General features: G+C 38.8%; 1 protein-coding gene and 4 long non-coding RNA genes across 10 annotated transcripts; 3 read left to right on the top strand and 2 right to left on the bottom strand.

Moving 5' to 3' along the window:
• Positions 1-750: 750 nt before the first annotated feature.
• LOC111265386 (uncharacterized) lies at positions 751-13,860 on the bottom strand. Of its 3 annotated transcripts, XR_002683448.2 has the most exons (4): positions 13,592-13,860; positions 11,084-11,157; positions 2,467-2,531; positions 751-2,351 (listed from the first exon to the last, which is right to left on the bottom strand). It is a non-coding gene; the product is annotated as an uncharacterized LOC111265386 (long non-coding RNA). The 3 variants fall into 3 exon arrangements; XR_015313055.1 differs by lacking the exon at positions 2,467-2,531; XR_015313054.1 differs by lacking the exons at positions 751-2,351; positions 2,467-2,531 and adding an exon at positions 8,433-8,526.
• Positions 6,384-8,366, top strand: LOC147752810 (uncharacterized). Its single transcript, XR_015313056.1, has 2 exons — positions 6,384-6,620; positions 7,414-8,366. It is a non-coding gene; the product is annotated as an uncharacterized LOC147752810 (long non-coding RNA).
• LOC147752811 (uncharacterized) lies at positions 8,554-14,236 on the top strand. Its single transcript, XR_015313057.1, has 3 exons — positions 8,554-8,644; positions 13,900-13,949; positions 14,123-14,236. It is a non-coding gene; the product is annotated as an uncharacterized LOC147752811 (long non-coding RNA).
• On the bottom strand, positions 14,156-18,120 carry LOC111265385 (uncharacterized). Its single transcript, XR_002683447.2, has 3 exons — positions 17,803-18,120; positions 17,392-17,595; positions 14,156-15,404 (listed from the first exon to the last, which is right to left on the bottom strand). It is a non-coding gene; the product is annotated as an uncharacterized LOC111265385 (long non-coding RNA).
• On the top strand, positions 17,453-23,783 carry LOC111265382 (uncharacterized). 4 transcript variants are annotated; one of them, XM_022841991.2, is made up of 6 exons: positions 17,453-17,537; positions 18,442-18,610; positions 19,586-19,935; positions 20,179-20,521; positions 21,120-21,460; positions 21,785-23,496. In XM_022841991.2, exons 2-6 carry the CDS (start codon positions 18,557-18,559, stop codon positions 22,188-22,190), a joined length of 1,494 nt encoding a protein of 497 aa, XP_022697726.1. In that variant the 5' UTR covers positions 17,453-17,537; positions 18,442-18,556; the 3' UTR covers positions 22,191-23,496. The 4 variants fall into 4 exon arrangements, with proteins under 4 accessions (XP_022697726.1, XP_022697724.1, XP_022697723.1 ...); XM_022841989.2 differs by lacking the exon at positions 17,453-17,537 and adding an exon at positions 23,520-23,783 and having other exon boundaries at positions 18,211-18,610; positions 21,785-21,911; XM_022841993.2 differs by lacking the exon at positions 17,453-17,537 and adding an exon at positions 18,969-19,102 and having other exon boundaries at positions 18,576-18,610; positions 21,785-23,495.
• Positions 23,784-24,063: the final 280 nt, after the last annotated feature.

The following is a 24,063-nucleotide window of genomic DNA, read 5'->3' on the forward strand; positions in this document are numbered from 1 at the left end:
TTGAGTCCTAGGGCATAGCTAACTGATGCGACTTCATTTGGAGAAATGGGTCATGGAATTTTTATAGCTTCCATAGGTAATTCTTTAGTATGTGATTATCTATGTGGATACACGTTATGTGTGTGTTTATATAGATCTAGATTGAAAAATAACAAACTTGAAATGATCAAGCTACTGTCGCATCAAACCGAAGTACTGCACAGTTTAGAAATGGGTTGCCTTATTATTGCGAGGTAAAGTTCGAAATCGAGAAGGTTATGTATATCTAAGTAAAATCTGATAGTTTCAATATTTCGCTTTTGTGTTACTAATTGTCGTAATTGCTCTGATAGTACAAACGAAAATATTAACGCAATAAAAATAAGCGCCAGAAACATGTATTTTAGAAGAAAAAAAAAAGTCAAACTTTAGTTAATATTACGTATACCAAGCTTCTAAACAGTCTGACGATTTCTAGTTCGCTTCAAATAAATGAAACTACTTGAATCATCTATAGACAGAACATTAAAAACAAGGTAAACAAATGATTCCATTCTGTGCATTTATCCCCCATGGGGTTGCGTAATTCTCAAAACATATTATAGTTGTAGACAGTTTGACTATTATCAGGCGGTCCAATCAGCGCTACAGGACAATATAAATATATATATATTTATCGTGTGTCAATAGAGACATTAAAGAAGCTATTGGCTTCAGTAAACCGAAGTAAAACTTAATAATGATAACGTCACTTCCTAAATAAATGGACGTAACAATCATTTATGTGAGTATCCCCTACGGCCAGAGCAGCTGCTAACTAACGCTGCTACTTCACTAAATTGATAACGATGGGCTCAATAGAAAGAGGAAGTTCGCAAGACCCCCTTAATTCGTCTATCCAAATTTACGTTTTAAAGACCTTTCGGACCTCATACACTGAACTAACTAGACAAAATATTACTAATTTTTAGGTGTAGATCTCATATTTATTGTACATTTGTCATAGACGAGACGTATGACATCCTCGTATCCATCGGCTATCGGTTCCAGTTCCTATCCTCCTTAGCACTAACCTTTATGTGCCTCTTCTATTCTATAAATCTATAGATTCTATCTATAAATGCGACATTGATTGCTCTAATCGAGGGAGCTTATTTAGTGTGCGTTCCCTTAATGTAATATTATCTTTTATTAGATAAAGGCCATATGTTACCAATAGCAGTGCATGACATAATAGTTATCCATGCATGAATTCTAACACTTATAATTTTTCAAAGATTCGGATGCCTACAATGCTTTATTAATGGTGCCCGCAACTATGGGTGTAGCTATAGCAACAATGTAGCTATAAACAGACCCGTTTACTTCTTGTTGTCTTGGCTTCTCTATACAAAAATCATGTTCCTGTTTGTCACAGCGTTTAGAACACTTCACTGACTTCACCTGACCCTTCCGACTCTTGTTGAGAAAACTGCACGCGGGCAAATAAAAGTTCTTTGAACTCCCAAAGGACCTTGCAGTGTGTGGCGGTTGTATCTCCACCGTATATTAACTGAATGGGTATCATTCAGACTATAACCTGTAGATAATCGCTACCAATAGAAGGACATTTGATTAACGTATGTGCGTACACCGATAATAAGGTATATGTCAGTGGATAGCTAATTTATTCAATTTTTTCAAAATAAACCAATCACAATAGGCCTGCCGCTGCCGCTGCCGTGGGCAAGCAGATAGTGACGCTGAAATACGCAACGGACAGAGATATGCTATCAGCTACTTGCTAGCACAGAATGATAGTTCCAGTTTTGTCCTGCTTCTCATTCACCAAATATTATCGTTTATTTTACTGGCTCTATGGCTATAAGTTTTTTCCAATCTGAAGAAGTCAGCCCTTACAAAACGTACAAATCAAACCGAAACTTCACAAAGTAATATATAACATTGACGAAACACGAACGATGGTAGTGCTCATCTGCTGTGCCAAGAGCAGTTCCAGGTATCTCATACGGGTAAATGCGCGAGGCGTTGTTATAGCTTGGCCGCATTGTGTCCCCTTGTGATCTGCGTAAACACTACATACAAACGAAATGCGTGTGATGATGAAGTCGGCATACCCTCTACTTTTGTGGCCCTCAGGTCTTTGGCCGTGCCGATAGAAATTGAGTTGAACGCAGCATGTGGATTCTTCGTTGCTAGAACAAGATGGACGCTGACGTTTGCAGAAATCTACAGCTAAAGCTCACATAAAGACAAACCGGCTTTTGCTGATGGCAAAGGTCATTCACAAAATACACACACGCGTAGACACACTCGCAAATCTCGGCCAGAACAGTAACTAGAATCACCTATTAACATCGTGCCCCCGAAACCTAGAAAGGCAAATAAACGTTAGGCTCTTGTAGGTTCCACGGACAAACGGATATTGGCAAGCTGGAATATGCTTTATACAACGGGCAAAACCAGTCTGGATCTATCAAACCATACCTGGAGTTGGTTTAAGCTGTGCTTCCTTAAGCCATCTTCAAGCACCAATAACCGTACAGCGGATTCTATAACACATAATATATTAAGAAACGATGTTTACCCGCATTTCATGGTGGAACGCATTTCATGATTAAGGACTAGTTGTTACGATAATTTTAACCATTCAAATTGTTTTAGACCATAGAAGGTGTAACTAAATTAAATTAAGCAAAGCAAGTAATCAATCATAAACAATTTAGTTTATGTTAAGAATAATCATATATATATATATATATAAAGAATCAAAAATAGCAAACAAAACATTTGTTTTAATAACATTTACTACCATTTATTAAAAAAAATTAGGCTTCTTTCAGGTACTTTTCATCTGGATCGAGTAAATATATATTTAGATTAATTTTTTCAAAGACTTAATTAAGTGAAAATTAAAGCTGTTTTTAGTAGTAAGTAATACGCAAGTTATGATCGTTGAAACGTATTTTTAGCTCCGTGTAGACGATACTTTGATACGTGCAAGGTCAACGCAATACGCTAGCTATCTGACTACTACTGCGGCTACCATCACTGCACCGTAAGCCATGTTTTTAACTAATACATATTTAACTGAATGGACGCTTTCGTTCCACAAAGCGTAATACTGATTTTGCTCATTGACCAAACAGCGTGTCATTTATAATCCAGAAACCGTCACGACGTGTGGTTCATGTTCTTCTATTGAAAGATAACTGTTCCGAGAAAAAGAAGATCTTTTCTTCCGTAAATAGGATTCAGGAGGTATTCTTTTTTTACACTCTTGAGTCTTTAATAGAAATGGTGATTTTTTGACGAAATTGTTAGAGATTGATGAAATATGTTGATGCTTAATCGGAAGACATTAATAGGCATGCGGGGAGTGTCACAGTATATTAGCGTCATTATTAAAACAGCGTTTTAATGGAGTAGGGGGTTACTGTATTGAAAAGACATCGAGAATTTGGCTCTGTATTGACTGCATATCATTCATCCAAATCCCAGTTGTTCGTCCAAGGGAATAATTCTTCGCCGGGTTAGGTGCAAATGAACGCAGCTTTTTGTCCTGGCCTCAAAAGAGTCCGTAGGCCACGAAACAGGCAGATTCAGTGGGGCTACCAATATACGTGCGGTGGCGGGTTGTTATTGTTACGTTCAACTCAATGGCAGTCTGCGACCATCTACCGTTCGATCTTCTAACCTTAACCGTCTGAAGATCTAGCCCAATCCAAGTAACCTCATCCGACAGTGTAAGGTTTTATTCAGCTCAATGTCGCACTCTCATTAGACGTCTTTCAAAAGAAGCCTATTCTACAAGAAACAACAAATGCATTAGAGCACTTTGTTGGACATTTTTTAGTCGTCTGTCTCTACCAGACTAAGTTCGATGTACTTTCTGAACGGTGTCGTTCAAATGGACGGGTGCTTATTAATCGCATAACAAATATGAAAACCAAGTATATTTTTGTTACAACTAAATTACCAACAAACAGAACTCTGAAGGCTAGTCAAATGTTTGCTCTTTATTGCATTAGATCTTTTTTCTTTAAAAGGTGATGTTATATGGAGGAAATCGGACGAAAAAAACGCAGTGGACCGTAGAGCGCTCGTCATGGAAACGCTCCTCTAACCTTCAGCTTTGAGCGCGTTTAAAAAGAGAGCTCTGCTGCGAACTCTTGGCCTCAGATACCAAATTAAGAATCACAAATCAGTGAATAGCTGCGATGCCATCCGTTGAATGGGTTCAACTCACTCCGATTAGATTCCCAACTGGGGCAAGTCCTTGATATTATACCTCAAGCAAGGTGATTCCGAGAATTGGATTACCTAGCAATAATTCCTCGAGATATTCACGACAAAATTAATAGCAGCTTCTCTGCATTTTTTCTTCCATTTTATGCTGATTGCGCAGAGCACGACGATCATGTAACAGCCAAGTTCACGTTCAGCCAAGTAGAATACAATGTTAGAGTAACATCGGATATCTAAAAATATCTCAGATAAACACCATAGAAGAGAGAACACAGAAGAGTGCACAAACTCAAACAACATTGCCACCGTCACTAATAGAGTATTCTATAATCTTTCAGGCCAAATTTAACTAAAGGATATCGTCGAGACAATGGCCAGTTTCGGCATTGCCATGGCAAGCCACTTTGAATTGTAGCTATCCCTGTATGCGCGACCGACATGCCTTCGAGTCTTCTTTGAGAAAGCGTACGCACTGACAGATGAAAACCCTGTTAATTTTGAAAATCGTCGATATCTATTAGTGGACTATTTTTTTAACACTTTATTTTCTATACTATTTATTACCGTAAGCGGCTAGGATGCGTTCACCTTTAATGAAGTTGACGGTTAACAGTTAACAATATAGATGCCATATTGAATCAGTGGATATTTAGTTGAAAATCCAACTTCTTATTAAATCATTATAAATTATTGGCAATAAACGGAATCATTTACGAACTTGAACTTTAACGTTCCTCAAAACTTTTTATACCTGAGCCCTAGCAATAGTTTCAAACAAGTATCTTTTTCTACTTATGGTTAGGAAGGTCGTTTCGGTGGCATGGACTTTATGCTGCTAATTAGGTTGATTAAGACGGTAACTTGTTCTTCTCTATGTAGCTAGTCATTTGTACATATTTTCTTTAATTGTTAAGTACAAGGCTATCGAAGCTAACTATTTTATAAAGAATGATGCTTAATTAAGTTTTGCTTTCAAGTTAATGAGGGCCTAGGTCGGAAGGTCGCTAGGTCGAACTCTTCAAGGTTTCGGCTAAACCTTCCATTGGCAATAACCAACACTCATGCACTTGTTGACGCAAGCAATACATAACAATTACGTGTGAGCGGTTAAGGCATCCGTGATCTCGATAGAGTTTCGGGCAAAGGCTACTTTCAAAGAAAACAACCGGGTCTCAAAGACACTCTTTGGACGAGATGCCTTAACATATCGTATCTTCCATGTCACCTGCTCTCGAGGAATCGTTACTATGGGCAAATGTTTATTGATTTCCTAACAAGGCCAAAGGCGACATACACCTAGAGTATATTCGATAAGTTAATGTACATACACATGACAATAAAAAGTCAAATCTCAAACCCAGGACAAGGCGATAATTGTTAACCTGTCGCTTCTTTATGGAGACTCCCTTAATGACGAGTGTCCCATTCGCCCGCAACACCCATCTCACCAGCATCGTGTCTGCTCAAAGATATAACTGCGAGACTGTTCTTGTCCTGTAGAACACTTTTAGTACCTCTTTTTTTGTGCTCAGCAGTGTCAGGTGCTAAATCAACGTCAATTCTCATGATTCCTATATGGAAATAAAGTTTACAAAGACGTTAGACAGTTATATTATATGGCCATATTACTGAAGCTAACGTATATCTGATCGTTACCATGAAAGGCTTCCAGCAGGTCTGCAGCAGGTTTGCTATTGCAAAATTATTCATATTCAGGGCTACAATAATAGTATACACTTATAGTATTAGTTTGATGAGACTCAAAGCGTTCTTCTAAAGGTGGAGACGCTAAAGTGTAAAGTACGCTCAGCGAAAGTTTGGTGTTTTTTAAAGTTGCCACCAAGCGGAACTTGAATTAGAGGTAGATCATGCAGCAGTTAACGGAAACCGTCATCAGTGTTTTGTCACTAATTAATTTGCAGTGTTTTACTGAAGTACTCGCCTGCAGTAATTTTCCTTGAAAAATATCCACTATTGTTAATTCTAGTTAGTTTATAATCCCGATAGATCACCATTTGTTACTGTTATAATGTAATTACAATTACGTCTGCTTTAAGGCCGTATGCCGTTTTCATTATTGAGAAGTAACATGCTTCTCATATGATGTTGATGATATTAAAAGGTGAAATAAATAGTGAAATGTTCCTTATAAGCGATCAATTTATTTATCTACTACACTACAAAGACGAAGTCCATGTGTTATCAGCCAATGGATTTCTCTGTTCGACCCAAATCGGCAAAGTCTTAGCTTGGATCTATGACGCTACAGCTTGACCCTGAAGAATGCGCGTGAGACTGGCTAAATAGGTTTTTTCCAGTAGCGGGAAGGCTTTTTTCGACAGGAGGAATAATGCTAATTTAGGCACCTTTCCTGATGATTTGTTCGACGTCTGGTGAGTATCTGGTGAACATTTGTATTGGGAAATCGTTTGTTTTTCTAAAGCTTACAAAATAGGCACAATATTAGATTGTGGGCGAAGGAGAGTGTTCGATTTGAAGGTAAAGTGTGTAATTTTGGCAGGAATTGTTAGAAATTAATAAATAATATCAATGTGGAAATTAAGCGACGATTTATGCCGTCGTGACGTGCTGGGATCATTGTGGCTGGGACGTGTTGGCGAGATAGTTAGCTTGCTGTGGTAAAACGTATCTATTAATTGGCTCCGTATCCATTGCGCTTAATTATACAAATCCCAGTCGTTCACTTTTCGCGTGCTTCATTGTAATTACACTGATTTTTTATTTATATTATTATAATTATATTAATTATACTGATTACGATGTTTTTATTTCTGACCTCACAATAATAAAATAGACAAGAAATCTGAGTTTAGGAAGAGCTTAATTATGAGATAGTTTTGCACTTTTTTTTTTAATTACGATTAAAAATTACGATTTTTTCGGAAATTTTTAAGAATTGATAAAGCATATCGATACGGAGCCTGTCTTTCTGAATGAAGTAGTGAAACTGCATAAATTTAACATGAAAGTGAAATTATAAAACGTTATAACGGGGAAACAAGGGTAACTCTAACAGGATGCACATTTTAAATAAGCTGTAAGACCAGAGGTGCGTGCACAGCCTGAGGTCAACTCACATGTACAGATAGCTGTTTGTCGTATATCGAAGTAGAGGGAGGGACATATGTAATACTTGATTAATGGTTGGCCAAGACCAAATTATAGGTACAAGAAGGTCCTGAAGTACGTCAGGAGCATGTCCGAATCACAGGGTAACTGCAGTGCAGCTGCAGCTGGTGTTGGATATTACTGATCTGCTGCGGAGGACAACAGGGTAACGGCGCCTACGCAACGAAGTCAAAAATAATAGATTGACCGAATCAGCGAAGTAAAATTACTGCTACGAAAGAGCTGCAACTGGATAACGCAATGGGTGCTACAAGATTATAGAAAAAATTCTATTTCGATATTCTATAAGAAAGAAAATTATAGTTATGCAAGCAAAGTATGCTCTATTAGGTTGACATGTAACACCGATGAAATTAATTAAAACTATACTATAATATATATAGAACTACTAATTATAACTACAAGCTGATAAAAGCGAAAGAAGTAACGGGGTAAACATTTTTCTCAGAAGCCATTAATCCTAAAGTAATGTATGTGCATTACTGACATATCCAGCGAGGCCTGTGATACTTGTCCGCGTTAATGCAAAGGCCGATAAATTCCACCCATTAGACTCCATCCCTTCTTACAAAGTTTATTTGTTCGTGGCACACAGCGCTCTCGTTTTTTGCGCAGACACAGGGACGCGGCACTTTAGTTCTTTACGCGAGTAAAGGGATAAAAAGTAAATTGGGATAGTTGGAACGCTATGGGAACTAGAAAACCATGAAGGATATGTAACTCAAAGTCTGAAAATCAAGACGCCGCTAAATGTACGGCAAAGAAATGCAATAAATAGTTAATGATACCGGTAGAGAGCTGAATTCTTCTCAATAATCATTAACTACTTACTGTATTCCTTTGATATGTACATTTAGCGACGTTTTCATCTTCAGACTTTATCCCTTATGGTCTTTTAGTTCTCATAACGTGCCAGCTATCTGAAATAAACGTGGAGATTGAGGGTTATGGAAGAGGTAACTAAATCTCGGGACCGCAAAGAAAAAGAATCATATTGCTGTGATCATGGAAAGTACTTGATTATGGTCAATCTGGATTGTTCGGTTTTAGCGGACTTGATGATAGGCGAAAGGATCTTTTGATCTTCAATTTTGACTGGCGGAAAACAGCGTGCTGCATAGAGGTGTTTTTGTAGGCTTCAGGATCCGTCTGAAACGAAATTGGATGGTGGGCAAAGGATAGTTGGCAATTACTAATTGAAGATGCCTAACGGGAAGATCAGACTAAAGGCTTCACAGAAATCATATTTTCAAGATTGAAGCTAAAAGTGAGTATGATTTGATTCTTCTCGTTCATCAGGGTAATCGATGTCAAGAAAATACAAACTGAGATGGAGATCCACTTCGGGCGCGTAAATCGATATTAATCGAGTCACGTCTTTAGGCAATTCCTTTTACCAAAAATTGTACGTAACTCTTTGATAAATGTTCCCAAAACCACTAGTGCGTGCATGAACCGTGTGACAACAGCTGATAGGACGGAGAACTTAGGGAGAATACCTAGTTTTAGTAAATAATAATTCAGGGACTATATAGCGATTGCAAAAGGCAGGCAAGGTACATCAAAGGCCGCTTAAGGTAGCCTATCTGAAGGCTATGCGCCAGATGACTCCGGGTGACATCTAGATAACTTGAGTTATAGGCTGGAATCGCCCTTTTCATTGGAACTTGTAGGTTCCTTAATGTAATTTGAAGGTCATTGTCTTCTGGCTGTTCCCCACGCGGTACAGTGTGGAATCGAGGTCATCAGGAAAGTGAATTAGGAATATGAAAAATGTTCCGGACACTCCCAAACACCTCAACAAAAAGACTGTAGAGCTGGGAATAAGCTAATCATAGCTCTATAAAACAGATCTATAATTGCGACGATGCACATGGTGGTAACAAAAAATAACCATAGGACCGGCTACAACTACGTGGCCGCAACGACGTCCATAAAGGCTGAGTCCTTGCCACAATATTCTAATTTACAAAAACCACAAAGGAACTAGAAAACCTTGCGAACGGGGTAACGGAAAAGGACAACCTGCTATTTGGTGACGCTCTTCAATGAATAGAAGTTTAGAAAAACTCACTTAAGGATTGGTAAGGAACTGTGAACTATATAAGAAGAAAACCATTATGAAAGAAGATCAAATGAAACCTCGGAATTCGAATGGCAAACGACGCTTGAGCTCAGGTGATGGAGTCAAGCGGAGAATTATTGACAGGTTGACTGGCATATGTAGCCTTGAGGTTTCCGTTGGAATTTATGTTGCTAATGCACGTAGACTACTGGGAAGTATATGCGTATATACAAGTACTACCTGGTTGGGGACTAGTATCGCAAAAGGTCTTGAGGAAAGGTGAAGGTAGACAAGTAAACTTGGAAAAAGATGCCTACGGAGTTTCACGGTCTTACTTGCGTAGAGGCGGCCAAGCTTGCGAAGAAGTGTTATATATATCGACGAGATAGCTGGAGAACAAGTCATATCAGTTCATTTCGGCCTTTTCTATCGGTTTCCACATGGTCGTTTGCTTTACCAAATTAGAATCTCGAGATCCTGTAATTTCTTTTTCTCCTAATTCATAACCCTTTCGTCTGTCTCTTTCTGCTGCTATCTTCTCTTAAGTTAGGTACGTCTTTTGGTGCCAAGTAGTGTAAGCCTATACGTTTGCTTCAGGCTTCGGCTATATCTGCATTCCACTAATACACTGGCCGCTGGTCTCTCACCTAGGACACTACCCTGCGCTGTTCTGTCGGTCCTTGGCAAGAATTTTTGTAAGCTTATGTATTGCATCCTTTATTGATATCTATTTTTATCTTAGTCTACTTTAGTATGCGCATGTTCGACTCGAGAGCTCCCAAAGGGGTCATTGGTGTATAACGAAGGGGACTATGATGTTTTGTGGGCTTCCCCCATCCTACAGTAGAAGAGATAGCTAGTTATGAAGGGAGCATACCGCTCTGGTCAGCGAGGTGGATTCAACTTATCTATAAACCGCTGGTTATCACCCCCTAACCATTGAAAATCGAGTTACACATAATAACGTAAGTTGGAAATCAATTTTGTTATTATGATTTGTTAATGTCGTGTTAGTCTAATGATCGCTATCGTTACATTATTGAAGCATAATAAAGCATTTGGTTTTTTTCCTAACTAATATTCATACGATCTATCAGACTGTTTGCGCTGATGAAGAATTTGATTAGTAATACGCCCAATCTTTTTTTCACTCCAGTTTAGTTATCATGGATCTGGTTGGCATAATTACAACAGTTAATTATCGTTCTAATCCCTTCCGTTGTTTCTCGTAAGCATCTCAGAAGCTTCTCTGCTCTGACGTAATGTTACTACAGTTATGACCCTAACGAACCGTCGCGCTTATGTTTCTCCATTCTCAATTCGTTGGTTCATCTGATTTGCTAATGCCGTACTTATTCTAACGAAAAGTACTTGGTCCTGTACGTATCAACTGTTACGTGTTTGCAATCCTGTAGCTTCTAGAAAGCGATACCTATAAAGATCGAGATTGGACTGACAGGAAAACTCGTTTCTAGTCCTTGCCAATTACTGTACAGTGCCGACATCGTTTCTATAGCTATTTGTTTATAATTTATATATACGTGTATATACGCAATTAACTACGAAAGTTATCATTCGCTCTTCGGTACCGTCCAGTGAGTGTGTGTAAAAAATGTTTTGGTTGACATGGTAATAACTTACCTTCGAACAAGATGGACGAACGGATTATTCCTGTCCGGAGTGGATGCGGCAACGACCCGTCGAAACCCGATTTTCTTAAACAGATACAAAAATGGGCTAACATAATTGCAACGTTTTACTAAAAAAAAATAGATTTGTCGTATTGTCGCTGGCAAATAAATGGAGATGAGTGATTGCAGTTCACTTAAAGGAGACCTATATTTGCGTCTAGGTAAAGTTGTTCAGTATGCGTCGTAGACAATAATACTTAGCCTGTTCTCTACCTATTCGTAGGGTAGATCGATCGTCGCTAAGCTGATCATCCTTTCCGTTTCTTGGGTTACAAAACCCCTGTTGCACTCACGATCTATATATTTTAACTTTAATCACAGCATTTAAGTTATCTAACAAAACATATATTTATAGAAAAAGGCTGTAGTACAGTTAAAGGCAACAAAGTGGCAGACGTTCAATAGCATTAAACCATTGGTAACCGCTGTGCTTCTGCTGCATCTCAGCTAAAGCAGGGTCTACTATAACAAAATCTTTTTCGTTAGCATCTCGTAATTGATTTGTATGTAGAAGTTGGCCACAACAATTATGAGGAAAAAAACATCAATTTCATGCCAAACGTCGACAAAAACATTGTGTTTTATATAAAATAGATTTCCTGTAAACGAGTCAATCCGCGATGGCAAAACCACCAGTGCCGATGCTACCCCTTTTTTTTATTATTCATTATTACAATTAACATTTTATTCTTATCTTGTTGTTATCTTATAATATTATTAAATTAACGTTTCAAGGAAAATTTTGAACGAGAATAGGGACAAAGTAGGTGGGGTCAAAATTGAAATTGCGTCCTATTGTTTTGCAATGTGGTGTGTACACAGTGATATCTCATTGGAGGCATTAATATGAGGTGTAATTTGAAGTATCGTAGCTTCAAAAAGTTAAGTTTGTTGGTGTTCGATTTTTACCTTGCAGTTTGTTGGTATTGAACTACCTATATGATAGCTTTTAAACGCTGTTGATCCTGATCGTTCCGAATTCATCCGGCAATTTCATCCAGTGTCGGATCCTTTAGGTACAATACGCCAAATATACATTAAAGTGTAACCAACTTTTTTACTAGTTGAGAACACAAATTTATGGACTCCTTCTTGCGTATTATACGTCTTCATAAATTCTAACGTTGTTGGGTTTCCAACAGATCCGTCATATTCTTGAGTAACTCGAGTGATGATTTTTCGATTACATATTTTCCTCCTTCTATAACGCCTCTTATTCCTAACATAACTATATTTTGAACGATACTTAATAATTGATCTACGGTTCGCCATACGAATAGCATTATGAATAGCCGTAGATGCAAACGGCGGATTTGCGTAGATAAAATTTTTAAAGAATCCAGTTCCACTCGGTCCTGCTAACGTTGGCAAAAATACTCTATTACGTGTCGTATTGCCTGCTGTTTCTGTGAACACCGTCATCTCTTATATAGCAGCTCCCTCCGTCATCCACCCTGCGAGGATGTTGCGTCGCGAAGTGACAGGTAATAAATAGTAAGCAGTCACTTCGCTGTATAAAAACGCAACCGCTACCAGTCACAAATGTCAAACTCAAGACACAGCCGCTGATGTTTCACAGTCAACAATTATTTAACCGAAGATGTCGAAAAACTCATACGCGTCGGTAACGCAGTTGAAGAAAATGAATACCTCATTATTGGATACGAGACTGCTCCTACAGCTGGTACTATACGTATCCAAGGGTATGTTAGGTTTAGTACGCCCAGGACTTTCCACGCTGTACGATCTCAGCTCCCAGCTCAATCTCATATCGAACCCGCACGTGGAGCGGAAAGTCGAGCTAAGCAGTATTGTTCGAAGTCTGGCTCCTCTCAAGAATTTGAAAAATCCAGATCACAGGGCCAGCGAAGCGACTTGGAAGGGGCAGTTAATTCCCTACTTCACCCCAGTACGTTCGTACGATATTATAAAGGGCTTATATGAACTACGAAATTTATTGGTTCCGATTGAGCCTAGGAACCTTTGATCTAGTGTTTAGACCCTTATGGTCCAACACGTACGGGCAAATTCAGAGCTGCTGCTCAGATTGCTTCTTCCGAAAGGGTGTATTACAAAAATCGGTTTCGGGTTTTGATGTCTGGATATTCCATTTTTAGTTTTTTGTGGACAAAAAACTACTGTTGAAACTCGCGAGAACAAGGATAAAGTACATACGAGCGTTCAATGTAAAGATCTCTTAGTCAGCCTTTGTTAATTGACGTACTACGGAGTTGCGCATGGTGTTCATGAGCGTAATATTGACTATGTTGAATAAACAAAACTGCTCTACACTATAATATATTACAACGACAAATGTTTTTTCCAGTGTAATATAATTATGCTGGAAAAAAATATTATATTACTAATGATATATCAATATATTTCTAAGATTTATACTAAAACAGAACTACGAAACGATTAGATACGACCATGGATAAATGTGAAATAGACAAATTACCTCACGGCTACCGATCCGACAAGAAGCCGCTGAAGAAGTGGATGCCGTAGTTGAATATGGCTGACAGCAAGGAGGAATCATTTGTACCCGCCCAAAAATGTATGAAGATATAATCGAGCTTGACGATTTTGAGTATCCTTAAGCGAATTTTATTTTTTCCGGGTCGGCTGTCGACGAGATAGGTATATAGTATTTTTGCATAGAGATGCCGCTGAACTACCTAAGCTATATAAATCAGTTGTAAATAATGATTGTTCCCCCCTTATAAGCAAATGGTGTTAATGTAACTTCAGTCCGATTTTGTGCAGTGCCTCCGAAGAGCGAGTGTGGGACCAAATGGCGAGGTTAAACTCAAAGGGTAAGTTCTATACATCAATTTACAATACAAAAGAAACAGTTTGACTGAATTGTCGACGTATGCGTTTATCTCTCTGCATCCAATTAGATTGTTTTTCGCTTCACATTAATTATAATAAAGGTCCAGTTAATGCATGCATCTCTTTTTACAGCTTTTCTTAATTGTTGTATTAGGGCCGTTTACAGCCAATCAGTTGGTTTGAACCTCAATAGCGGATGAATATGAAGACAAAATTGATTTTGGACCTGCTTTATGGACTTCGTCAGGCGGATCAAGCTAAATTTTCGGTAGGTGTTCAACAAATGCAAAAAAAGAGTGCACGATCTGGACAGAATCGAAGTCTTATGACATGGCCTACCTCGCGGCTTACTCAACTAAGACGTAATCCATATCCGTTTGCACTTACGAAACCTAAAAAGATAAAATGTGCCCAGTTTTTGATAGGAAATCCTGCGGCAACAGTAATTAAAGAAGTGTAGGCTTGTACATGTATTGTACTTGTATGTGTTTCTCGAAACTATGTCGCAATCGTGCATTAATGTTAATAAACATTAACACACGATCGCCTACCTAACTGGAAAACGATCACGGGAGACCGGATTACGAGGTTAGTCGAGTTCCAGGGAATTACAGAATGAATCATCAAGAGTGGCTGATCTGGGGCTAGTTCTAATAACAAGATTAACCGAAGCATTGTTTTGAAATGAGATGTATGTTGCACTCCGGAACGAAGCAGAAAGGATTGGATACGGGATCTTCTCGATAAGGGAGCTTTATCCCGTACACACTCGACGACTAGACGAAAGGTTATTTGTGGCAAACGCGAAACTTACAAGATTAAGCATCTAGCTGTAGCGAAGACATGTCGCGACGAATCAATGAAGGTCCTGAATATTTCCGAACTGATTCAAATAACAAGCTAACCAGAAGTTAAGACCCTCAGATTACAACATACTACTGGATAGATACTAGCAAAAATTTGAAGTTAACTATCCGAGCAGCTGTATTTCTCCAAATGATCTCCAACGGCTAAGTGTTATCTTTTGCTGTTTATACACTATTTCAAATATAATTAAAAGTCCAGACGGAAAATGAAGAGGCAATGTTCGATATTGCCTTTCGATTTCTTTGATGCTTATCAAGCAAATTGGATCGATAGCTTTGATCAGATAACTTCCAACGTTTCGCACTTTATTATAGTGAAATGACCGAAACACTTTCTGCTTTCAATGGCGAAATACCCAAAATAAAGTAAAAATCTGAATAAAAATAGACCTGCTGATATGTAACCCAGAAATTTAATAGCTGCGTTAATTTCCATAGGGTCTGTGTAGTAAAGCTATATATTTCTGATACACAGTTGTTCTGATAGGTTTCTTAAAGCATTCCTCAGATAATCCCTTAGGTGAGGTTCTTCCACGAGGCATTTCCAAGTTAACCTCTTCAAAAAATTACCTGAAAATTACGAAAAACAATCCTGATTATTTAACAAAATAGTTCCATTATTATTGCTTCTAGAGAACCTAACAAAAAGAAAGAACCAAGAACAAAGTTCCTCTTCTGAAACTAGTTCAGATTTCGTAAAGGTTAAAGTTTTCCTAAAACTGATTCTTCCTTACTCTGGTGGTGCTACCTTATTCGGTATTTGCTTGCGACTTGAACTATGGACAATTGTCAGTTTAATCGTCCGTGTTGTAATGTATGTCGCTGTCTTTATTTGAATGTGAAATTTCTTGTGGGACGGTCACGTCCGCCATTTCACACATCTCATTTTCTTACAGAATGCTTTGTAACAAAATGTAATTATTAAGAAATTTAGATTTTTATCATGGCCTGTACACTTTTGCTACTTTTCAGGAGTTGATTAAAAATGTTACGTAACGGTATTTGCAGAGCAATTAATAAAGTTATTTCTTCATGTACATGATACTTTATTTGAGGATGTCGGTAATGCGACGTGAGGACAGAAACAAAAAAATCTTTCAGTTATGTTAATTATACATATTTTTACAAAAAATACGTATATTTTCCTCATTACGTGCGTAAATGTAGATTAATTCAAGATAATTATTGAGTAAGATTTTAAAGAAAAATCGATTACAGGCGATGATGAATAGTTTGAGGGGAAACCGCTACACGAATCAATTACGCATTTTCAGATCAATTTCGTTTTGTTGAGGTACATCCGTTTTATATGCAGCGATGCATAAAACCTTGTTCCCGTAGACGAAAACAATTGCACATGTCAATAGCACATTAACATCTCAATTGCAAGTTGGAAGAGGTGCGACAATACCACTCCCAGATTACCGTAATTTTCATCTAGCTGTATTTATTTTTAGTGTAATAGAAGCTCAATGCGCCGCTAACTGGGCTTACGTCAGGAACGTTTTTACGAAGCAGTTTTGCAACTATGTATAGTTTTGAGGAGCAAGACAATTATGATACTATCTGCCAATTATGAAGCGCCAAGGACAGCGTAATTGTGGATTTGATTTAAATTATATAGATTTCTATATATCTATTAGAAAGGGATCTAGGGACAACGTTGTATTAAAAGAATGATAAATCGTAGAGTTCGCAGTTCTTCTCCCGCGTCGAAATAGCCGACATAGTTCAGCCTCGCGTTTAGCGTTGCTGTAAATAAATGATCCCCAAGTTCGGTAAGAAAACAGTTGGTACTTCATGACCTCAAATGAAGTGATAAACGCATGTTTCAAGTTAAAAACTAGCAGGAAGAAAAAACTACGTCTGGAATAAGCTACGTCAGGGTGTCACGTGTGTAGGTTATTCCCGGGATGCGAAAGGAGTAGTATACAAATTATAGAACCTATTGTCATATGGTCGACATGACGAACTTCACATTTACAGGCCACATTTCAAAGTCGGCGACACTTATAGCGATACGCTGAGGTTACTGTCTAACTAATTAAGGTTCTCTGTCGACAACCAACTCGCAAACGACCTGCAGCCTGAATATATCAATGCGTTAATATCCTAGCATCAATCATGTCTTGGTGGCACGGGCTTGGTGGTATCGATGGTAATTTTAGGTAACAAGCAAAAACAGTAAATGTTCTAAGAAGAAAAATCTCTCGAAGGGCGGCGAGAAAACCAAGAGTCTGGCAATAAAACCGAAACATAGTCCAAATCGGAATCTGTAGCATTCGCTTACGATTTCCTTCGAACGCTTTTTACCTTAATATTACATGAATTAATTTTGTTACTGATATAACAGTAGATTTAAAGAAATCAGTAATAGGCCTTATTTTTATTCAGCTCAAACATTTTTGTTTATATATAGATTTGTCTATTATATCCTTGTCTAAGGCAATTTTCAAGTACCTGATTTAGTGTGTCGCGACTATAATATGCATTAATATAATTGATCGCCAGGTGCAAACATCCGATATTATACAACAATCTTTTTAATCGAACAAACCGTTCTATTTTGGGAACCCGCAATACTTCCGATCTACATTCAGCGTTCTGAGCAGTCGTGAGTTTGGTTTCACAATGACATAGGTGACCACATATATTGGCGTTCCGCTCACAGCAGTCGTTATCTAGCAGAAAGATCATTCGCAGGTAAGCAGTATCGCCAAGAGCACGATTTCATTACACAGCACAGTCCCTGAGGATATAACTGATTATATATAATTAGTTATGCTGTAGGAATCCAGCACTCTCAAGGTCTTTTTTCACGGTAACTACTGTACATTCTTTCTCGAGGAAATTACTTCAATGAAAGTCACAGTAAGCCACAAAGGCATTTGCACAAAATGAACTCAGCCATGGCAAACCCTAACTAAACGATGCTTGAACGGAGCAAATAGCCAACTACTCCACGTACATTTTCGCCATAATTGCACGGACTGCATGAATTCCACTTAGCGGTGGCCAGTATGATGCTTCTAGGAAAATTCTCAGGGGTAGTCCTAACGAATCAGTACTTTGAACTAGTTGAAACGCTACGGTTGAAAGAGGTCAAAGTTGAGCACGAGAATTTCAATGACACATAAATATCATACGATCTGCTACTTTACTGTTGCGAAGAATTTGCTTAGTGTCCCAGTACTATAGGTAACATTTAGATAGCTTACGACCCACTGTCCATGGTTTCGACATTCACTTGAGTCGTCGTCCACGTACGCATGCGTCATAATGTCGGCCACAAGCCAGGCCAGACCCGCCGAGTCATAAATTAGCCAAAGATTTACTGCCAGCTTATCAGCAAAATATAAAAATTGCGTTTAACGGGAAGTGCTTAGCAGTCAGCAAAGTTCCTTTGATTTGTGTGAAAAATACATGTGCGCCGATGTGCAGGCTGTTCAGTACAGTTATCAAAGTGTGTGGCCTTAGCTCGAAAATAAGGTCAAATTTTTGGCAAAAACATGGGCGTTCGCCTTTCGCCAATCCATGCAAAAAGGTACAGTTGTTTGACGACCCGGTTAAGAAAAGCTCGGAATAAAGGCCACAATTATCTCCATAGTCATTCTCCGACATCGCAAAGCAAACGAACTGCCGACAAGAGGCCACGCATTGTCAAGGAGATTTCGCTTGATGAGGAGCTGCTCTCGAACGAGACCAGTGACCTAAAAAGACATATGGATAGCCAAAGAACACAGTGGCTTAATCGTCATGTACGCAGGACAGTACAGGTAACTAACGCTGTTTGAAACCGTAGCAATTTCATGCGGCACATTCGATTGTTTAGTTGACTATAATTGTGATTTTGGGCCTTATTTGAGCAGAGCCAGGAATAAAATTTAGTTGCAACAGTTAACGCTCGCATGTTTATTTTCAAAATTAGATGTGTCCGCATCAGTCATCGTCCATATATATTGTTACTTGTTTACACCGTTAATTGGTATGGCCACGTACGCACAGTACTACATGTTCTCTTCTTAGTCTATTTCTGTATACGATGGCTACACTTGTCGTAAAGACACAATCCCTGGAGCAATGCCAATTGCACAAACACAAACACCTACTAATAATTTCGACGATTTTTCACAGCTAGTTTGGCGGGACAATCAGCATAGATAGACTATATATCAATTGACATTACGTGATAATAACGAGATCAGCGGAAGACAAAGATTGTCAAGGCTGACCCCAGCAAAATCACAGCCTAGTGGTTGAACGAGCAGGTATGCTAATGTTTCGGCATGTAATTGTAATTTTAACACGAAGCCTGGTCGTTTACGAACTCAATACGCACAAGAAAAACGTTTTTGGCCCATAACCACACTTAAGTTAACCTAAACACGCTTCGCATCCGCGAAGGCCATATAAGGATGCTGGAATAAAAAATTGTGGTGTTTTCTATATTGCAACATATACTGACATTTTTGATGACGCATTTATAGTTAGCTAATGTGCACACACGTGCCATTAACTTATGAATAGCAAGTCCCATATGAGACGCTTCTCGCCGCGCTAATGAGGATTTCTGTCGTTACCCATAAGCTATAAAATAGTACTGCAAATCAGTAGCGTATTCAGAGCAATTTACGTTTAAAATATCCCCCATTCGCAACGCTTTATTTATTCTCGATTTTGAAATGTAGTGATAGAATGAGAATGTCGTGTGACATTTTTCTTATTTTTGAAAATTGTACCATTTCTGATAGACAACAATGAGCGATGCGAGCCTACCGACTGCTTCATCAGCAATCGTCGAACAAAAAATTGCTGCGAGTTTTCGAAGATCTGCCACTAAGAGCCCACTATGGAAGGAGCCATGTGGAGGTTGCGGTAGATTAATGGCATATAATCCTGGAGGGCCCTTCTGCAACAATCCCCACAATAAACACGTTAGTCATCCCCATTGCAAAACAGCCATGCATATGTTTTGTCGATTATGCAGCGGAGATCGCGTGGAAACAGCAATGCCAGAACTCAGCCCGGAACACCAGGAGCTCTTCGAACGCGAATTTATGCGAGGATTACCTGGAATGAATGAACCGGACCACTTTCCAGGGTTAGTAATTATTAGACGAAAGTTGGCTTTGTGTAGTTACGACGCTGAGCGAATTTACTACGAGCTATTTCTTAAAAAGCTTTCGTTAAATGTAAAAAGTGTAACGATACTCATAAACAGCTATACAAATATCGTTGGAAAATACTTTTATATATTATGCCGTATAGTGTATTAATGGCTATACTTATTCAAATGCACAGAAGGATAAAGCTTTCTGTCCACTTCGTTCTTGACCTCCCAAAGTATGGAGTCCTTGTTTAAAGCATTGTCGACAGTATCCCATGCACAACTAGCGGCATGCTTGATGGAGCGAATTCGACACGAAGTTTCTACTGATTCAATGATGAATGTAGCAGCTGAAACAGCTCGGGCTGGCTCGGGCGCTAGTCAGGTGGCAGCTGCTCGAACATTGGCAGACGTCGCAAATGCCGTGGCCCGAACAGTTTCGTCAACAGCTGCCGCCGTCACCTATGCTTCGACGCCGGTACCGCCCGTTTCCAGCTCCACGTCGAAAAATATTGTGTCTATACTCACTCACGCTATCGTAATTCTGGAACTCGCTGAGCCCCGATCTCCAGTCGCCCAGGTATACCAATATCATATACATACACTCGTAGCCAAGTTGTAGACTAGACGTTTCAATGGAACATAAGTTCCAGTTATAAGCATCAATTGCTCCAGGACAAATATAATCCGAAGCGTACGTTGCACCAAAATATGCCTAAATAACAGCCCTTTTCAGCTTTTGTTAACACTCTCTCTGATTACGATTTGCCAAGCAAGGCTGGTCTATTGGTATCCTGGTGTTTAATAGGTTGGGTAGTTTTGTCGGCTTTTGGTTGGCAATACTAAGAAATAGCGAGAAAGAGTAGAATTTGTACTCCTTGGTGAGTTGGACAATAACAAGTTGCTCACGGTTGATGGGTAGGATTTTGAGACACGTAGGTTGGTTTGTCGGTGATGCAAAAAAACTATAGTTCACTGGTCTAAACTGAATTCAGACTGAACATTCTGTAAATAAAAACTTCCTGCAAATAAGTCTTGTCTTCATAGGCAGAAGGTAATGTATTTTCCTTTAGATACGATATTTTACGTTGGGGTAGGAACTTGATACAGGCCCCTTTGATATTAGCCCGGGTCCCTCTTAATTAAGCCTTTCGGTGACAAACCAACGGGTAAAACAGGATCGTGACGAGCTGCCCGTATTTGAGGAGAGTGTTTCCGACAAGGGGACAGCGATTCCGGCATATGGAATGGCGACAAGTTATGCCATGATCTCCATACTGTTCAAAACGTATCTTGAAGTTCTTCCGGCGAAAAATATAATACTTCCTAGCCAGGTGTCGGATGCGTACATACACATCTTGTCCAGGTGGGTCCACGGACATAGCCTACCTAAGCGGCCGATGTACGTAACAAGTTCAAGGGGCTTAATACACTCCTGCGAAGTGTGTGCCATGAGGCCCAATAAGCCTACAATTCCACATCCTGAGAGCGATCTTGCAGGAAAGGTTCTACACCACAGGTAAGTGCAACCTTAACGGTAACGAAGAAGCTACAAGTTCATCGCGTCATAATTACAAACGGCCCTATGTAGTTCCAAGTTTCGAACTTTTTTTGGTATTATACAGCTCCTGGAATACTAAGCGTAACCTTGAATGCTTTTTCCATATCTGTCAATAGTCAGATCGTAGTATATTTTAACAACTCGAATTCATTCATTTGGAATGTAACGAGTTATAATATCCAGTTTCCAAACATACATAATACTAGGCCACTAAAAAAGTTTAAGGGTGCAATAAATAGAAGAGAAGAACGCTAATCGTGAGGTTATCTTAATTTTTCAAAGGGCTCGCAAGACTCATCGGGCCTTGGCCGGAGGATTGAAGGAAGTCGATGATATTAACGAATCTGTTCGGATTGGACTGTTGGCTTTATTGAAGATGTGCTTAGCCGATCACCGTCGCCGATTACAGGTAAACACCGGAAGTGCGCAGCGCTGTATGCAGTCACGTTACGTAGGAATGTACCTAAACGGTGATGACGACTATGATGATGTTATACTAGCAGAAGAGTACGGGAAAAAGTTTAACGGCGACGGAGGACATAAAGACTCCAATGGCCGAAAAAGCGATGAGCAAAACAAGGGACGACTTATAGAAGCCAGTAGAGTTGACGTCGAAAAATCAAGGCCAGAAGAACAGCCGAAACAATTGAAGATTGAGAATGGTAAAATAGAAGAGCCTGGCAAATAATACTTCTACTGGAATAGAGAAGTCGGAGTGAAAAAAAACCCGTTTTACGAAGAATAAGGTGTTCAAACTCAAAGCAGTATTTTTGTATATCGTAGGCTGCAAAGTTTCATACTGTAATCTTTGAAGACATTCCCAATAGTGCGCTGTAGACACTTATCCAATGGATAATACCCGACACTTTGTAAATGCGCCTTAACTTAACCCAGTTGGCATACTGTACTAGTTGTCGTATTGCTATTTCAAATAGAAAAGTAATCGACAGATAATTCCAGTATGGAGCAAATCCAAGAAGTGAGTCATCAACAACCGTTGATCGTCTGTACGGCTTTGTACAGCAGTCGAGTGATATGTGACATTCATGAGATTGCAAGCAACTCTGGCTTTACGCTGCTACCCATTAAGCAACTTTATGTAGCGCTGTGTAGAGCTTCCAGGGAAACAGCAAGGACCTAGAACAATTTTAAATTAACTCAAGCTCCTAAATTCAATAAACTTTACAACATTTTCGAAAGTTGTTCCCTGTTAAAAAAAAAGGTTAAGCAAAATCTAGTTAGAATTTCAACACTGCTTTTTAGGTAGGTTTTTGCTGACTGTCTGCGTGACTTAGATAAAGTTAGATTTCAGGGTATGATCTTACAAATTTAGGATCAGGCATTGCGACATGCGTTGTGGATCTAAAAGGCGAACTTTTTCAATCGAATATGAAAGAGTGACAAACATGCAAAATTCATCCAAACTTGGCTTAACGTATTGTAAACGAAATTAAAAAATGGTTACATTTTTTAATTATTATTAATAATAATAATTATTAATAATTAACTTGGTTAAAAGTTACCGTGAAGTGAATCACCTTTAAAGATTAAAATTATTTTTCAGAGTATGTACGTAAAAATGGAATAATTCAGAAGTAAATACGTGATACGCTCGTATTATAAACATAATTTTAATCAAATGTGTGATAAGCACTATCAGACCTTAATACATGTTGGTTTAGACAAGCCGGGGTTAACTGCTAAACCGCACTATTTGATTGCGTTGGGTAGTGATCGTTCATTGGTGGCCACATGGCTCATTACATTAGCAGGCTGTTCTCTAAATAATTTCCCTCAAAGCCTACCCCGACCTGTAGCGTTCAGTCAAAGTACTAATATATGAAAGTGGTTTAACGTTCCGTTGTTTCGCAGTAGGCTCACGATCAACGGCCCACACTGCTACCCCCTTGTTATTACGTCAAATATGTGAAAAAACAATGATTTACTGGACTAGAAGAATCTAGAATGCAATATAAGATAAACATAGAAACGTTTCAATTTATGACATGTGTGGAAGGTCAAGGCGTGTTTCAACTCGACTGGAGGAGTTCGTCTAGAAGAAACTTGGATACATTTAATACGAACTGTGGAGACCAGAAAATACAGAATCTCTGAATAGAAACTGTACATATATATTTTTTTCACAGCCTACAATCGAAAAACTGCAGAAAAATGGATTTCTAGACACTTCATATGTGTTGATATAAGGTTTACTTTTTTAGGTTTGTACAAAATATAAGATGTTTTCTAATATACAAGATATATACTTGACTCCTGAACATAGTTCTTTGGCCCCAGAGAAATAGAACTACTATAACGAACTAAAAAAATAGTTCTTGCACATTTACTGATCCTTAGCCTCTTTATGATTCTTGCATGAATCAAAGAGTAAGGTTTTTTTTTAATTTCGTATACCCATTCGTGTAAACTCAATCTATGTTTATGCGTGTGATGTGGCGCCATTCGGAGCTAGAGCAGACGATGGAGTTCATGGGATGACGGAATCCGCGCCTGTACGTAAACAATAACATGAAGTTCTGCACAACTGGCAGCTCTGCCTC

This window comes from Varroa jacobsoni, unplaced genomic scaffold (assembly GCF_002532875.2).
Source record: "Varroa jacobsoni isolate VJ856 unplaced genomic scaffold, vjacob_1.0 scaffold_966, whole genome shotgun sequence".
NCBI lineage: Eukaryota > Metazoa > Arthropoda > Arachnida > Mesostigmata > Varroidae > Varroa > Varroa jacobsoni.